Here is an 18,523-nt window from a genome sequence, read left to right as displayed (position 1 = left end):
TCTTTTATTGCTCATGCTTTTATTATATCTAAGAATCCTTTGCTAAATCCAAGGCCATGAAGATTTACCTGTTTTCTCCTAAGACTTCATAGTTTTTGCTCTTAACATTTAGGTCTTTGATCCATTTTGAGTTAATTTTTATATATGGTATAATGTAGGGGTCCAACTTAATTCTTGGCTATCCTCTTGTCCCAGCACCATTTATTAAAAAGACTGTTCTTTCCCCATTGAATGGTTTTGGTACCCTTGATGAAAACAGTTGATCATAGAAATATGGGTTTATTTCTGGACTCTCATTTCTATTCTGTTCGTCTATTTGTTTATCCTTGTGCCAGTCCCACACTGTCTTGAGTACTGTTGCTTTGTAGTGAGTTTTTTTTTTTTTTTTTTAAAGTTGAGAGTTATTTTATTTTATTTTTTTTTTAAAGGATTTTCTTATTTATTTATTTATTTATTTATTTATTTTTGGCTGTGTTGGGTCTTCGGTTCGTGCGAGGGCTTTCTCCAGTTGCGGCAAGCAGGGGCCACTCTTCATCGCGGTGCGGGGACCGCTCTTCATCGCGGTGCGCGGGCCTTTCTCTATCGCGGCCCCTCCCGTCGCGGGGCACAGGCTCCAGACGCGCAGGCTCAGCAATTGTGGCTCACGGGCCCAGCTGCTCCGTGGCATGTGGGATCTTCCCAGACCAGGGCTCGAACCCGTGTCCCCTGCATTAGCAGGCAGATTCTCAACCACTGCGCCACCAGGGAAGCCCTGTAGTGAGTTTTAAAATCAGGAAGTGAGAGTCCTCCTACTTTGTTCTTCTTTTTCAGGGTTGTTTTGGCTGTTTTGGGTCCCCTGCAATTAGATGTGAATTTTAGAATCAGTTTGTCAATTTGTACAAAGAATTCAGCTGGGATTATGATAGATTGCACTGAATCTATAGATCATTTTGGGGAGAATTGCCATCTTAACAATGTTAAGTTTTCCAATCCATGAACACGGGATGTTTTTCCATTTATTTAGATCTTCTTTAATTTCTTTCAACAGTGTTTTGTAGTTTTCAGAGTATATGTTTTGCACTTTTGGTAAATTTAATCCTAGGTATTTTATTCTTTTGATGCTTTTCTTCAGGTAGTGTTTTGGTGGGAACTTTTGTGGTAATACTTTCACAAAGTCTTATCAGGTGAAGGGGTAGGGTGAGTGGAGAGTTAAAAAAAATGTCTCTCCAACTGCTGGCTGGAGAGAGGAGCAGGGCATTTTCTGTCATTCTTTAGGAGGCTGTGTGTTTAGGTCTTTCACGGTCCTGTGGCAGGGCACTGAGGGATACATCAGCCTGCAAAGAACTCCATAAACCCAAAAGCCGATGGTCTTGTGTGGTGGGGGAGGAGAGTGAGTAGCTGAAGATTGATCACTCTTGGTTAATAGGAATGCAATCCGATTGGACTAATTCACATTAATATTTAAGTTACTAATACCCCTCCCCCAACTTCTGAGGTTTGTCTGCTTTTCTAAAAGGGGAAAATGAGTAGCCCAGATGAATCAGTAATAGGAGAAACTTAGTAGCATAAAAAAGGAAGGAGACCGTTTGGGAAGTGTGAAAAATATTTTTGGATTTGATCTGGGAGGTTAAGTTTCTTGTGAGGAAAGAAGATGTCACAGCACAAGTTAGGAAGTCCATTATTACCTGCCTGTCTGCTCTAGCGGTCTGCTCCTCTCTCCTACATCTGCTTTTTATGGCTATTTTCCTTCCTCTGTTTATCCTAGTTGTGTTTTGTTCTCCCCTCAGTGGCTCTCCTTAGCATGTGTATGAAGGGAGGTGGAGGTCAGGCCCAACATGCACATGCCTGTGTCCGGAGCATCTGTAAGTCTAAGGTAGCACTTTTCCTAAATGCCACCAAAATGGTTGTGAGGCTAAAATTATATATATATATATATGTATATATATATATATATATTTTTTTTTTTTTTTCTTTTTCTTGTCTCTGGATTTCAAACCCTAAATTTGTCCTAGCATCATATTCATGACTCTAAATGGAACCCATTATAGAGATTATATCATAGAGATCAGCAAGTTAGTGGTTTCATTATTTTATGTGTTAGGAACCATTGTTTTTTTAGACTGCTAACCCTCTTTAATATATTTTTGTGTATGTGTGATAAATGCTGGAAAAATTTAATGGTAATTTTATTTGTCTTCCAACGTTCACTGAATTTCAGATTTCTGCTTTTTTTTCCATTTTCCATTTTGGCTTTGCCTTTTTAAAGTTCTAAGATCAGACTGAGGAAGAACAGCTTGGGCTTGATTTACACATGGTTCTGCACACCTTGCCGGCCCTCCTCAAAAGTGCATGACTGCCCGACTTCAGTCCATTCTCATGTTTGGTGTAGCTCTTTTTCCTTTTTCTTTTTGGTTGAGCTCTTTTGATTGCACAAATTGGGATCTCCCTCAAGCTACATCAAGTACGGGGTTGCTTATTGTAAGGACACTGTGCATGGGAACCCAGGAGACACTGGGCACTTAAGCCACTGGGGAAGTAAGAACTCTGGGTTACGGCGCTGGCACTGGGCAGCCCTGCGGACATCAGCAGCTGAAGCCGGCTTCTGTAATTCAACTTTTCTGGTGGCCGGTTTCTTTACTATCTCAAGAGATCTTTTATTTACATCATGGCTTCTGTTTAAGTGTAAGCTCTGGTCCCTTAGAACTCCAGTTAAGACATCGTTATCTCTCCCTTTTCTCATCATCATTTCCTAGCTTCAGGACCCAGAGAACTGCCAAGTCTTGGTGTTTCCTAGTCTAAATGCTGGGAGGGAGCTGGTGTCCAGCCGTCCCTGCTTTCCATGCCAGGCCGTGCCTCAGGCACCTGGCTAACCTGTGCATGGGCTTCCCTGGAGTCCGATGCCCATCACTGATGCTGTTTCCTGTGTCCGAGGAGGGCCCCACAGGTGATAGAAAACAGGGCTACCTGTAGAACTCCCCTCCTTTGGGAGGGCTATACCGCCCCCCCGCCCCATCCCCACTACAGACCTGCAAAGGACATAGGTAGCACTGAGAGCAGGTCTGGGAAAAACTGGCACTAAATTAAATTTTGAATTTTAAATAACACCACTGATGGCATATCCTTATACAGATGAAAGTAAGAAGCCAGTGATTTTTTTAATTTAAATAGAAAAATTGCTGAACATTTAGGAGGAAATGAAACAAACACTGAAAGTGAAATTAGCTATTGTTTTTTTTTTGGAGGGGGGAATAATAAAAGTAATTGAATACATTGTTTACTATCTTTTAAAAAATATATGGTTTTCTGGGAGTTCCCTGGTGGTCCAGTGGTTAGGACTTGGTGCTTCCACTGCCGTAAGCCTGGGTTCAATCCCTGGTTGGGAAACTAAGATCCTGCACGCCAAGCCATATGGCCAAAAAAGAAAAGAAATCCATATATATATATATATATATATATATATATATATATATATAGTTTTCTTTTTTTTTCCCCACTTTCTTATTGGGATGTAGTTGATTTACGTTTCAGGTGTACAAAGTGATTCAGTCATATACACACACACACACACATACACACAAACACACACACAGATTTTTTCAGATTCTTTTCCGTTATAGGTTATTACAAGATATTGATATACTTTCCTGTGCTATACAGTATCCTTGTTGTCTACCTATTTCATATATAGTAGTGTGTATCTGTTAATACCAAATTCCCAATTTATCCCCCCCCTTTGGTAACTGTAAGTTTGCTTTCTATGTCTGTGAGTCTATTTCTGTTTTGTAAATAAGTTCATTTGTATCATCTTTTCAGATTCTGAATATAAGTGATATCATCATGGTTTTCTTACTTTAACAAACGCATTGTAAACTTTTGGAAAAATACAGAAAAGAAAGAAATAAAACAGAAGTGACCACTGTTGACTTGTCACATGTAGGTTTTGGTTCTTAAATAAATAAGTAAAGAAATAAAAACATATGTAAAAAGATCACTTAATACTTCTTGAACAGTTCCTATCATTTAATATTCTTCTGTAACATAATTTGGAATGGCTACAAGGTGGTCTCTTATGCAGCCCTACCATAATTCACTTTTCCTAGTGTACTACTTATGGACATTTAGGTTTCTATTTTATTTGATTTTTTAAATGAAAAATACTGCATCGTGAACATTCATACAAAAATTATTTGCACATGTCTGACCAGTTTTTTTAGGTTGAGATTCCAGATGTGGAATAATTGAGTCAAAGAACATAAGCAATTTAAAAATGCTTTTGAAACATATGGCCAAATTGTTTTTGAGAAATATTGAAATAGCTCACATTCCTACCAGCAGCATTCAGTTCCATTTCCCATGATGCTTGCCAGCAATGGATATCATTGAAGAAACATTCTAATTTGATAGACAGAAATATGGCATCTCATTTTTATTTGCACTTACAGCAAGGTTAAACATTCGAAATAGATTATTGACCTTTTTATCAAAAAAAATGTTATTTTTAATTGTGGTAAGAAACATAAAATATATCATCTTGCCTGTTTTAAGGGTACAGTTCAATAGTGTTGAGTATATTCACATTGTTGTGTAACAAATCTCCAGATCTTTGAAACTGAAACCCTATACCCATTAAACAAGAACTCGCCATTTCCCCTTCCTCCCAGCCCTGGCAAACCACTGTTCTACTTTCTGTTTCTATGAATCTGACTACTTTAGAAACCTCATAAAGTAAGTGTAATCATAAAATATTTGTCTTTTTGTGTTTGGGTTATTTCACTTAGCATAATGTCCTCAAGTTTCATCCATGTTGTAGAGTGTGTCAGAATTTCCTTCCTTTTAAAGGCTGAATGGTATTCCATTGTGTATACACACACCACATTTTGCTTATCCCTCATTTGTTGATGGACACTTGATTTGCTTCCTCCTCTTGGCTGTTATGAATAACGCTGCTATGAACATGGGTGTGCAAATGTCTCTTTGAGATCCTGCTTTCCACTCTTTTAGATATATACCCGGAAGTGGGATTACTGGATCATAAGGTAATTCTACTTTAATTTTTTTAGGAACCTCCATACTATTTTCTATAGCAGCTACACCATTTTACATTCCCACCAGCACAAAGGTTCCAATTTCTCTATATCCTCACCAATACTTGTTTTCTGCTTTTTGGTAGTAGCTATCCTTATGGATGTGAGGTGATATTGAGTATATTTCATAAGCTTATTGGCCATTTGTACATTACCTTTGGAGAAATATCTATTCAGGTCCTTTGCCCATTTTAAAAATCAGGTTGTTTTCTTGTTGAGTTTGACCTTTATTGTCGTTGTTTTGTGAACTGATTGTTAGTAACCTTTGTTCACTTTTCTACAGGAATATTCTTTGCTATGGATTTGTAAGAGCTTTCCACAAATTAAGGAATATTAATACTTTGTCATACATATTATAAATATTATTATTATGTGACATTTGTCTTTGAATCCCTTTTCAAACATACAGCAGGTTTAAATTTTCATATGGTCATGTCTATCACTGTTTTCTCAAGTTCTTTGTATTGTTTTTATGTTTATGTGAGGGTAGGGAGATGTTTACTAACCATACTACTAGGACCAATTCCTCTCGGTGTCCTAGAGGACTCCTTGGGGACTTCAGTGCCCTAGGGAGCATGATGGCCACAGCATAAACTCCCTGGCATGGCCAGCCTTTCCCCTGTGAGGCAGTGAGCTGGTGAGACACAGGCGTGGCAGAACACGGCTCTCTCCTCTGTGCACACTCGAGGAGCCTCAGGCACAGGACTGGTGCAGTGGGAGGAAGTTCTCCCTTTGAAGGGTGGGCACGAAGCTTTTGAGAACCCCAGATCAACACAGCTACTGGATGCCCCTGGAAGTAGCCACCCCCCACCCACCACTTCTTTTTTTTTTTTAATTAATTTATTATTATTTTTGGTTGTGTTGGGTCTTCGTTTCTGTGTGAGGGCTTTCTCTAGTTGCGGCAAGCGGGGGCCACTCTTCATCGCGGTGCGCGGGCCTCTCACTATCGCGGCCTCTCTTGTTGCGGAGCACAAGCTCCAGACGCGCAGGCTCAGTAGTTGTGGCTCACGGGCCTAGTTGCTCCGCGGCATGTGGGATCTTCCCAGACCAGGGCTCGAACCCATGTCCCCTGCATTTGCAGGCAGATTCTCAACCACTGCACCACCAGGGAAGCCCCCGCCCCCCCACTTCTTAGATACCTCTGAGAGTGACCCAGGCTATTCGGCCAACTCCCCTTGGACCCTCTCAGGTGCTCCCTGGGGTTCCTATCTCACACCCTTTCCCCCACCTCAGTACCAAGGCTCTTGTCTAACTGTCTTATAACCCTCTCTGGAGGCAGAATTGTCATAGGAAAGGAACCAGGTAAGTGATGCCATTCCCCAAGCACGGGTGTCCCGTAGTGGAGTCTCTTCTCTAAGACTAGGCAGAAAGCAGTGTCAAAGCAAGACGGTGAGACGTGGAGGGAAATAATAATCAGATGGTATCTTTTTTAGTTTTTGCCTTCTCCACACCCAACTTACAGGCCTGTCCCCAGCCTGAAGCACCCCACTCTTGGAACTTGGCCACACTTCCCGAAGGGAGAAGAGGTTAAGTATATTTTGTTTGAGGGTTGACTACTCCTCCTAACACAGCAAAGAAAAGAAAGATAACAAAGTTGTTTCCTTATAAAAATACACTCATCTCCCCTTACGCTTAGGCCTTGTCCACCGTGAGGTTAGTTATGAATCCACCTGCACTTTAGTTTGGAAACACAGGAGGTTTCTCTTGGTTTCTGTATTGGAAGTACAGGAAAACGTGTCTATTTGGTTTATGAAATTGTATATTGTTATGGTGGGTCAATAACTGTAGATTTTTGATAAAACCAGTTTCATTCTGTTCAGGATATCCTTGTGACTTGGATGTAAATTCAGATCTTGTTTCATGATTAACAAGTTTGTTGTTTGGACATGGGATGGTAGGAAAACCCAAAACTGTGCTACTTGAACCTCACCCCCTTCTATTTTCATTTTAAAGAAATCTATAAACCGTGCTTGTTATTCCTTATTTCACCGGTGGAGAACATGTGTAACCCTTTTTCACTCCACTCACATATAGAGCCTAGTTTTGGTCAGTAATTTGCTTGGCGGAGAGGAGACCACCATTAGGTGTACAGACCAAGCTTAGCGATACAAAGGTTGTCCCCTGTTGATTTAAGAAAGGGCTTTTAAGGTATAGAACTGAAAACACAATACTCGATTGCTCTGTAGCAGGGGTCTGCAAACTACTGTCACCTGTTTTTGTAGATAAAGTTTTACTGGAACACTGCCGTGTTCATTTGATTACTTACCGTCTGTGGGGACTTTCTTACTACAAATGGCAGATTTGAATAGTTGCAGCAGAGTCCACATGACCTGCAAAGCCTCAAATGTTTACCATTTGGCCCTTCATAGAAAAATAGTGCTGACCTCTGCTCTAGAGAATTCTGTTTGTTTCACAAATGTTTTCTGTTTTATAGAAGAAATATTCCAGGGTGAAAAGTGGAGGCAGGTTTCTCCTGGAGTTTCTGGTTTTGGCAAATCCTACTCTCAAGGTGGTGATGCAGTCATGAAGACACACGTTGAGTCTCTCAGAGGATTCTCGGTAGCTGCCATATTTTCCAGTGGGGGGGGGTCACCATGTAGCTCCGTCATCTGTGTGTCCCCAACTCTAACCTGAATAACAGGTTTGAGAAATCATCCCTGTTGTTTGGAATGGCTGTGAGATTGACCAATTCTTGGGAGGAAGGTAAGCGGGAGGGAGAATGGATTGCAGTGGGTGACCATGGACGTATGCTGTGGTTCCCTGGTTGTGGTGGGGAGAGAAAATGCTCCAAGCACAGCCTTGTTGATGGTCACCTGGGGTCAGATCTCCACACTGGTTCCTGTAAGTCTTTCAGTGAGGCAAGAATTCTCCATATCCATTATTTTGACAGGCATAGGGGCTAACCTGGGGAATTTGGAAATCTAAACAAATGAAAAATTTTACAACCCACCAGGAGGGCATAGTTTATCAAGGGGCAGTTCCTGACTAGCGGCTTTGGTTTGCTAAATTATAGACATCTAACTTTTCTCTCAAACCATTCTATTGTGCTATCATTTAATTTCCTTCTCCCCATCAGTAAATGCCATGGCAAGGTCCAGTACCAGATGACATTTTCTATTGCGTTATAAAGGTAGCATCTTTTCCTACGTTTGAATCTGCTGTTTATTTTACATGAAGTAAAAATCTTCCATAATTTATGTTTGAGTCATTATTTCTTCTGTTGAATAACAAAAATTCAACCAAGTAGATTTAAAGATCTAATTAGCATTATTGAACGATTCATGAATTGGGCAGCATCCCACCTAGCAAGTAGAGGGGAGCTCCAAAGGGCTGCAGAGAGGGAGAGGTTTTCAAAGGCAAGACAAGCCATAAACAAACAAAAAGATTATTTCTGGCTTAGGTAACCTCCCTATGGGGGACCGAAGGAGTTACCTCATCTTCCTTTGGGGGGATCAAAAGAGTGACCTAATTGGTGCTGACTAGAAAATTTCACATTTTCTAGTTGGGATTACATTCCTGGGGAAGGTTGTAATGGCAGTTTGGGTAGGTATTAAGTCTTGGTTTTAGCACAGGTGTCTCCATTTTGGGCCTGTCATTTCTTCTTTAATACTTCTGATAGAATTATCGTGTTTATTTTTAAATGATTGTTACCTGAAAAAATGTAAAATTAATTTGTGTTCACTGGAAAAATTCAAACAATGTGGAAGTGGATGGAGTGGAAAATGAAAGTCTTCCTCCCTCTAACCCCACCCCCATCCCTCTATCCAGCTTTAAAATATTAAAGCTTGATTGTGTGTTCTCTGTGATGTTTTGGAGCCAGTTTAAACTTTCAGTTTCCTATTTGTACAGTTTGACTTGGTCTGTAGCATCTCAGGGTGGCCAGTGCCCTGTGAGAACTGTTGAATCCTCCTGCCTTGGGTGGGGGTGAGTGAAAAGCTCAAGTCCTTTGGGGAGAATTAAATTAAGACCCAAAATTTGAACCGTTTGTCCAGCCACACAGTCATGGAGGCAGCCTCAGGCAATGGGAAGTCCTGGGTTGGGAAGCAGACTGGCTTGAGTTCACACTGGACTAATTGAGCTCTCTCCCTCCCTATGTGACCTGGGACAACCTGCTCCCTCCAACCTTCTGTTTTCTTACCTGTAAAGTGAGGACACTCAAATCTCCCTCACAGAATGGTTGTGAAGTTTACACAAGAAAATGCAGATGTGCTTTGTTGGAGACATTCAGTCAACTGGGAGAAAGAGAATATACAAGTATTATGATGCAAGTGAGGTTAATGCCAGCAGGGACTTGCACAACACGCTGTGTAATGGGGGTGAAGAGCTGGGGCAGGAGCGGGGAAGTGGTTTCTGAGCAGGGGTGGGGAAGAGGAGTGGGAGGTGGCAGGAGGATCTAGAAGGGGTGGAGGCATGGGGTCAAGGACCCACCCGATCAGTGTTTTGTCAGAATCCCAAGATGGATGTAACCCATGGCCTAGCCTTCAGCCAATGCAGGGATTCCTTCAATAACCTGAACTCTTGAGCTGCTCCTCCTTCCAGCCTCTGCCCCTTTGCACACGCCAGGCCCTCTGCTTAAAATGCCTTTCTCCTGTAGCCTTCCTCGCTAAGTCACACCACCCTTTAGGCCTCAGCTTAAGTGCCACTTTCTCAGTACAGCCTTCCCAGGCGACATTCCCCCACCTCCCTATTTAGTCTCTCCGTTCTTCCAAGAGGCTGTCCTTTCCTTTCCTTTCCTGTCATTTCTACACTGTATTTATGAAGTCATCTCGTAAGCTCTGAGTCTGCTCTGCACTCCACTGTATGTTCCACTCCTACTCCGGCACATGGCACATAAATACTGAGTGAGTGAGTGAATGAATGAATTCCCCCTTCCCCAGCTACGTTCCCAGCCTACCTTTCTAGTCTAATCCCCAGAGAGCCTCTCTGTATTAGTTTCCTGTGGCTGCCATAAGAAATTACCACAAACTTTGTGGCTTAAGACAACAGAAATTTATTCTCTTCACCATTCCTGAGGCCAGAAATTTGCAATCAAGGTGTTGGCAGGACTGTGCTCCCTCTGTAGGCGCTAGGAGAGAAGGCTTTCTTGCTCTTCCAGCTTCTGGTGACTCCAGGTGTCCTTGGCTTGTGGCTGCATCACTCCAGTCTCTGCCTCCATCTTCACATGGCCTTCTCCTCTGTGTGTGGGTGATTTCTTCTCTTCTGTCTCTTATAAGGACACTTGTCATTGGATTTGGGGCCCACCCATCTGCAAAGACACCTTTTCCAAATAAGATCACCTTCACAGGTTCCAGAGGTTAGGATGCAGACCTACCTTTTTGGCAGCTTCCCACCTTCCATGAACCCTTTCCCTCAGCTGAACGGGCCTGGCCCCCATCTCTGGATTGTCCATCACGCTTTTCCCCCATCCTCTGTGTATGCCACTGTCACACCTCTTCCTCCTCTTTCCGTGAACACTGAAATTCCCCTGGGGGTCCTCCTGCTCGCTCACTCACTCTGGCTGAAAGGACCCTCCTTCCCCTTGGAAGCGCAGCCACTGCTCACGGTGTGGCTCGCTCACCTCCTTCGGGAGCTCTTTCCTCTGCCTGCTCTCGGTTCTCCTCCCCGACACCCACCATGTGGGACTGGAGACCAGAACTGGAATTCTTGCTTCCTTGTATTCCCTGCAGTGCCAGGGACGTTCGTGGAGACTCAGAAAATACTTGTGGATGATAATAATCATCTGGAAAGTGGGGTCAGACTTATATTATCAAAATAAAGGCAGATTGTGACCATGCAGCCATAGCCACCTTTCTGTTGTAAAATACATGTGCATGCATAGAGTGAGGGGATTAAAATTTTTTTTTTTTTTGGCAGGGAGTAGGTGTTAAGTCCAACTAGCTAAGTGGGGTTTTAAGGAACAATAGACAATCTTAGGAACATGCAGGGCCTGGAATCAGCCCAGAGGCTGACTGCACTGACTGGAGGCTCAGAATCAAGGTTCCGATCTTCTTCCCTCTTGGGGCCACACCGTCTCTTATCTGAACTCTGGAGTAGTTTAAATGTCACAGGAGTGACCTGTCCCTTGAAAGCTTGGGTTGCTGGTGAAACCGTCAGGGCTGTTCTCAGTGGTGGATCTCTGGGCATCTTTTCCATTCTCTTCACCTCACTGCCAACCAGCATCCCCTGCTGCCCCTCGTGGCCCTCTGCTCCCCAACATCTCCAGCCTCCTCTGATTTCCCCAAGGCTCCACCTCCAGCCTGACTCTGCCTGGCCTTCAGTTTGAGGGCCGGTCATCATCTGGCTGTCTTGGCCTTGCCATGTCCTAAACTCCCAATTCCCAGGTGGACTGATGTTCACCTTGGTTGGGTCAGCAGGAGACAGGGTGGGGGAGAAGCATAGGTATACTTTTCAGAGACTGTGGGAGGGCAGGCTCTCGAGGGGGATCTGGGTGGGAGGCCCTGAGAGGCATATCTGCTCCTGTATGGAGGTTCCAAATCACTGAGTGTTGGTATCTTATTTTTCAGGTCGATCGTGTCCTGTGTTGAAGATGTTTCCAGAACAGCAGAAAGAGGTATGTCATCAGAAATCCCCAAATAGATAATCCATGTGCTTTGACTCACTACAGGTTAGTTCTTCATTCTCTGACCATAAATCTGTAGAGGAGAGTCAAGATATACCACAGGACGTCACAGAAGGGGGCTAATGAAAGAACAAAACAGCTGCCCTCCTGAACCTGCTGACCCCCACTCCCCAGCGTCAGTGCAGCCTTCTTGGCCCTACCCAGTACGAAGACCAGGCATGCTTCTTCCTTGTCCCTGTGTTAAACAGTGCTGGGACCAAGGTGCTTGCTTCAGGAAATACCTTCTCTGTGAAGGTGGCCAAACTGCAAGTCTCCACACTGCCCTCACTTCTGATACCAATTTCAAATTTGGAGGTTCCCCAGACCATCTTCAGTTGTGATAATTCACAAGAAAGACTCACAGAACTCACTGAGAGCAGTTATACTCACCGTTATGGTTTATTACAGGGAAAGGATACCAGTTAGAACCAGCTGAAGGAAGAGATGCAGAGGGCCAAGTTGGGAAGGGGCCCAAATGCAGAGCTACTGCTTATTCTCTCCACAAGGAGCCAGTGTGTGATAATTTCCACAGGGAAGCTCCCCTGTGCCTTTGGTGTCCAGAGTTTTTATTGGGGCTCATCCTGCCTGCATGGCCAACCTTTTTGTCCGCTTCTCCTGGGATCAGGCTAGTACCTTTAGTCTCTAGTTCCTCCAGAGGTCACAGCTGATAGAGCGTGGCCCTAAGCCTCCATCATATTCACATTGTTAGACTGTCCAGTGGCCAAAGCCCAGGCAAACAAAGATACTCTTGTCAGGCAAGACATTCCAGGGGCCTAGAGATCACCTCCCAGAAGCCAAGGGCAGAGGCCAGGCCTCCTTTCAGGTAAGCTGAATGCTTCACTACACACCTGTATTGGCCTGAGAGTGGAGCTGTGCTGACAGCCGGCACTATTCCAAAGGCACATTTTAAAAATTGTTCTCGGGGGGAGAAAGCTACCCATGAAAGCAACAAAGACTTTTTTCCAATGAGAAGCTTTTTTTTTTTTTTTTTTTTGCTTGGCTGGTTTAATCACGATTTTTAAAGTTCATTTCAGCTAATAAAAACTAGACACAAACTTTAACCAACTGCATAAAGAAAGCATTATATTGACCTTGCAAAGTCCTTTATTATAACTAATTATATAATAATATTATAACATAAAGCAGTTTTAAACTGGAAAGTCCTTCAATTGAAAAGGAAAATACCGTTAAGGAGAAAGAGGTATAATGCCCAGAAATTTACTTGAGCCTCTGTCAGCAAGAAATAAGCACAGCAAGGCGAGATTCTGGACGTAACGTAACATACTACTGTTCATCACATATCAATTCATTTTCTGTGTGTGGCCAGAATTTCTTGGTTTCTCTCATGTTGCTCTTAGAACAAAGTCCAAACTCCTCAATGTGGTTTCTAAGGCCCTGTATGATCTGACCCTACTTCTTTCCCCAGGCTCGTCTCCTGCTCCTCCCTCCACCCACTGCCCTTCTCAGGCCTTATTTTGGAAACTTGATTGCTCTGTGTGCCCTGGGCCCCTGGGGTTTCGCAGATGTTTTTCCCACTGCCTGGAATAATCTCTCTCCCCAGCCTTCACACCACCTTGACAGGCTGACGACTTCTTATCTTTCAGGCCTCAGCTTAGAAGTCAAGGAGAGGCTTTCCTAAAGCCTCAGTTATCAAGATATTTTTATCTCAGCACCCTGTAGTTAATGCCAGTTAGAAGTGGAGGAGGTTTTGGCTGACCCTTTAAATATCCTGGTGGCTGGTGGTTGGTTAGTGGAAAATAATTCAAGTCCCACCTAACTGCATATGTAAGAGCTGAATGCAATATCACTGATTGTTCTAGAATCTAGACCAGGGGGCAGCGTGTGTGTAAGCCCTTTGCGCTTGGTGCCCACAGGAGACATTGCTAATTAATCGTAAGGTTGACATGTGAATTGAGACCTAGTTACCATCCTTGTTCAAGATGCAAACGGCCCAGGACTGACATCTTGGTTCTACCTAAGCTGGTAGTGCCAGCTTAGGAGTTTGGTAAAAAATTTTTTTTTAAAGATGGGGTGGGTAGAGTGGGGAGTCGATTGCAGTCTCTCTTGTTAAAATAGCTTTATTACCACAATAAATCTAGAGAGAGGAGAACAGGGAGGGAGAGGCTCCCTTGTTAGCTAAACATGTTCCATTTGCACATTGGTTTGAACTCCCACGAGAGCAGTATCCATGCTGATGGATCTTCCCTGTAAAAAGGCCTTGGCATTGGGCCATTGTAAAATTAAAATGAGTTCAGATTCATTCATGCATGCAGCTTTAATTTACAATTAAAATATTATGGTTACATATTTTAATAAGAGTAATTAGGTGGACCCAACTGAATCAACTCTTCTGTTTAATGAGACAGAACTCAGAACCCTAATGAAAAGGCAGGTGGCTGTGACAGGAAACGCGTTTCAGACGGCGTCTTGTGTGGAGCCAGGCGTTTTCGTTCTCTTTATATTCTAACACCCAGAATGAACAGGTTGATTTTCCTGCATCACTAAGGACCTTTGGCTTCAGCCACATTGAGCTCATCTTATGTGGTAGGTAAATAAGCAGTTTACACTCTTTCATGGAGTCTGACATTCTAGCCCCTCCAAGGAACTGTGTTTGTGTCTCTGCCCAGGGCTTGCTTGGTGGAAGTGGGATAGTCCTTCATATGTGATGTGACTGGAAGGGTGGGCTGAAACCTCTTTTCTGTGTGTGTGTGTGTGTGTGTGTGTGTGTGTGTGTATCTCCCCAACTCTCCTGGATCATGATGGCTGAATTCTACCTTTAGAGATTCATACCTTTTGTATAAGAGTTTTTTCTCCTTCAAAATGTACATACTTTATATTGGATATAATGGCAATTAGCATTTATTGACACTTGAGTGACAGTAAATCCAAAGCTCCGTGGCAGGAGATCCCTTGAGTGGAGCAGACCCAAGTGGGCCCGGGACAGTTCCAGGCACCATGAGGACCCTGCCACACAGGGCCCTACAGGGAGAGGTGGGAAGGATGTGCTGCTGTTTTGGATGTGTTGGCTCTAAGCTTAACATTTAAGTGTTCAAGATACACTTACACTGATTGATGGTAACATTTTGGGCTTGCTCTAGGAAAGCATGGTTTTAATATTGATTTCTGATTGGAAACTGACTGAGCTGGAACCAGTGAATAACGTTAAAGAATATCCCATAAGCAAGACCTCCACCTGGTGTCCTGCGATGCTGGGGACTTTGAAGGGAAGTGACAAGACAAGACCCTTTCCCAATCCCCAAAACTCAATTTGTTCTTCCTTCCTCCTTTCCTCCCTGCCTATGTGACGTGATGTAATAATAGGGAAAACTGGGTATGGGATATATGGGAATTCTCTACTGTCTTTGAACAATTTTTCTGTATTTTTAAAACTGCTCTAAAACAGTTAGTTTTAAAACAGATAACATTGAATTATATGTGCTCACACATAAAGATTTCTAAAAGACTGTGCAATGAATAAACCAAGGTACAAAACAGTATTTACAGTGTGCTCCCATTTGCATTAAAAATTATATATACATGTATATACACAAACATATATATACATGTATGTGCCAATTATGTGTATAATAGAAAAAGTATATAAAAGTCCTAGATAGGCTGACAGGAAACTGGAAGTCCAGTAGGAGGGGGACTTCATTTTCATGGTGTTCTCATCTGTACTTGAAATGATCTCTTTCTCTTTCTTTAACCACATACGTATTTTATTTTTATAATAATGAAAAAATCTAATTTTTCAAATGTGGATAAGTATTAGGATGTCATTATGTTAACGGTGTCAGTACCTGTTGAACTCATGGTTAACGCTTTCAGATTCATGTTTGTGACTTACTTTCGCTTTCAAGTGCCACATGTGTCTCTTTTCGTAAAGCAGTCCCCTTGAGATGACCTCTTCCCTTCTTCCCTTCCTCCCTTCCTTCTCTTCCTTTACTGGTTTTAACTTTTCATTTTAAATTGTAAACATACACAAAGTAGAGAGACTAATATAATGAGCCCTTATGTACCTGAGGGTTCAAGAGTTAACACGTTATTAATTCATGACCAAGCTGTCGCCCCACTGTCACCCATTCCCTCTGCTACCACACAGTGAATTATCTGAAACGAATTTTAGGCATAGTGTAATTTCATCTGTCAATATTTTAGTATGCATTTATAACAAATGACCCTTCTTAGAAACAAACCACATTATCACACCTTAAATAATTAACATTAATTCCTTCATATCATCAAATATTCAGTCAGTGTTCAAGTCTCCCTGATGATGTTGAAAAAAAAATTGTATATTTGGTTGTTCTAGTCATGATCCAAATAAGAACTACACATTGCATGTGGTTAATATATTGCTTAAAACCTCTCATTCTGCCCATTTTCCCCCTTGTGCAATTTATTTGTTGAAGAAACTGCATCTTTTGACCTATAGATGTTTTCACATTCTGGATTTTGCTGATCGTGTCCTTGTGGTGTAGTTTAACACAGGTTGGCAGTTATTTCTTGTTGTAAAAGATGAGTTTTTTCCACTAATGTATTATGAAATACCAAAAGGTAACTCTCCTTAATTCTGGACACTGCTTGTGTAAAGAAACTCGTAACATCATGAATTATTATAAGTCATGTAAAAGGCAGGCCTAGTTGAATTTCATTCACAGCTATTTATCCCGACGTAATAAAAGCTTTCTTAAAAGTCATCGTTCAAAACTGCCAGAGAACGGCATTTAAACACACTCAAAGCTATAAAGTGACAAGTAACATTCCTTGGAGTATGTCTTTTAGGTTATTTGTCATAAATATTATTAGGAAATAAAGGAAGGTTACTTGATACATTCCTTCTGCCTTTCAAGCATGTTATTTGTAAAGAATGTATAGTGTGTTAAAGGGGCTAAATTTTAGTTTTGAGATTGTTATGTGGGAGTCCTGGATAGAACCTTGGCGAATAAGACATTGGTTAAATGTCAGTGCCTCGCACTGAACCAGGACTCAATACATTTTAATTGAATGAATGAGTCTCCAGTTCAAATACATAAACGTATAAAATGAGTATATTCTTTGGAATAGGATAAAAATGGCCTGAGAAAGTGAGCACAAAATGAAACAAGTTTTCATTTTTGTGGTAGAAGATTCTCATCAAGGCTATGAAAAACTAATACTAACACCTAGAGATTCTTTGTTTGTTAGCTTTTGTCTGTACTCATCTTTTTGTAATAAGAATATTTTTACAGTTAACACACAGTTATGTTTACTGTACTATAAAAATAGTAGAAACTGTGATAGGTATGTAGTGACATATCATTGTGGTGTTAATTTGCATTTCCCTAATGGCTAATGATGTTGAACATCTTTTCATGCGCTTGTTTGCCATCTGTATGTCTTCCTTAGTGAAATGCCTCTTCATGTGTTTTGCCTATTTTCTAATTGAATTCTTTGTTTTTTTTTACATGTTGAGTTTTGAGAGTTCTTTATGTATTCTAGCTACAAGTCCTTGGAGGGATGAGTGATTTGCAGATATTTTCCAGCCTGTAATTTTTCTTTTCAACCTCTTCACAGGAGGTGCAGAGCAAAGGTTTTTAGGTTTGGCGAGGTCTAATTTAGCTCTCTTTCCTTACGTGGATTATCATTTTGGTGTCAAGTCTAAGAACTCTGTCTAATCATAGGTCGCAAAGATTTTCTCCTATGTTTTTTTCTAGAAGTTTTATGGTTTTATGTTTCCATTTAAATCTACGGTCCATTTTGAGTTAATTTTTACGTAAGGGGCAAAGTTCAAGTCAAGGTTCATCTTTTGGCCTGGGGATGTCCAGTTGGTCCAGAACCACTTGTTGAAAAGGCTATCTCTCCTCCATTGAATTGTTTTTACACCCTTGTCTAAAATCAGTTGGGCATATTTGCATAAGTCTATTTCTGGGTTTTCTGTTCTGTTCCATTGACCTGTGCCCCGCTACCCGTACCACACTATCCTGATTACTATAGCTGTATAGTAAGCCTTAACATCAGGAAGAAGGATTCCTCCCACTTTATTCTCTTTCAGAATTATTTTGACTATTCTAGGGTCTTTTCCTTTCCATGTAAATTTTAGAATAAGGTCAGCTGTGTCTTCAAAAAATCTTGCTGGGATTTTTACAGGAATTGCATTAAACTTATAGATCAATTTGGGGAGAATTTATCTCTTTACTGTGTTGACTCTTCCAATACATGAACACAGTATAGAATATACTTACACAGATATATACAAAGAAGTATATACTTCTTCGATTTCTTTCAATAGCATCTTATAGTTTTCAGCATACAGAACCTGTACATCCTTTGTTTTTGAATCTTCTTTATAATCAATTGGTTAATTCTCAGACATTTCATGAGCACTTACTAATGAGTACCAATACTGTGCTTGGTGCTAGAAATATAAAAATGAAATACAAGGCCTTTGAGAAGCTAGTGGGACAGAGTTTCAGAAGAACATGTTGTTTGAACTGATGTTTTAGCTAATAGCAAAGAAAATAATTTTTTCCTCTCCAAAATAATGCACTTATGTGACATTGGAAATATAGTGAAATCGGAGATTTATTATTTATTGTTAAAGAACCACCCAGTAGAACATGTTTGAGAGCACAGGCTTTGGAGCAAGGCAGAACAGAGTTTGAAACCTAGCTCAGCCTGTTGGCCATTTGACTTTGGGCCAGTTGCTTAAGCTTAAGAAGCCTTATTTTTCTTATCTGTAAAAAGGGAGTGATAATATTACTGACCTCTTAGGATTGTCATAAAGATGAAAGGAAAATATGTATAAAACACTTAACCACAGTGCCTGGCACATGCACATGCCTTGTTCAGTATGGTTATTTTTATTGTTGATTTATTC

At 41.5% G+C, this 18,523-nt stretch overlaps 1 protein-coding gene across 3 annotated transcripts in view; it reads left to right on the top strand.

The window, feature by feature from the left end:
* SNX10 (sorting nexin 10) overlaps positions 1-18,523 on the top strand; it is a 77,818-nt gene that overhangs the window by 40,114 nt on the left and 19,181 nt on the right. For all 3 annotated transcript variants that reach the window (XM_007171513.2, XM_057550351.1, XM_057550352.1), the window contains exon 2: positions 11,567-11,613. In XM_007171513.2, the coding sequence (XP_007171575.1) occupies positions 11,590-11,613 (24 nt within the window). In that variant the 5' untranslated portion in view covers positions 11,567-11,589. The remainder of the gene's footprint in view (positions 1-11,566; positions 11,614-18,523) is intronic.

The sequence above is a fragment of the Balaenoptera acutorostrata genome, chromosome 7 (genome assembly GCF_949987535.1).
Source record: "Balaenoptera acutorostrata chromosome 7, mBalAcu1.1, whole genome shotgun sequence".
Taxonomy (NCBI): Eukaryota; Metazoa; Chordata; class Mammalia; order Artiodactyla; family Balaenopteridae; genus Balaenoptera; species Balaenoptera acutorostrata.
Note: the sequence above shows the minus strand (reverse complement) of the source record. Positions and strands in the feature narration are given on the sequence as shown.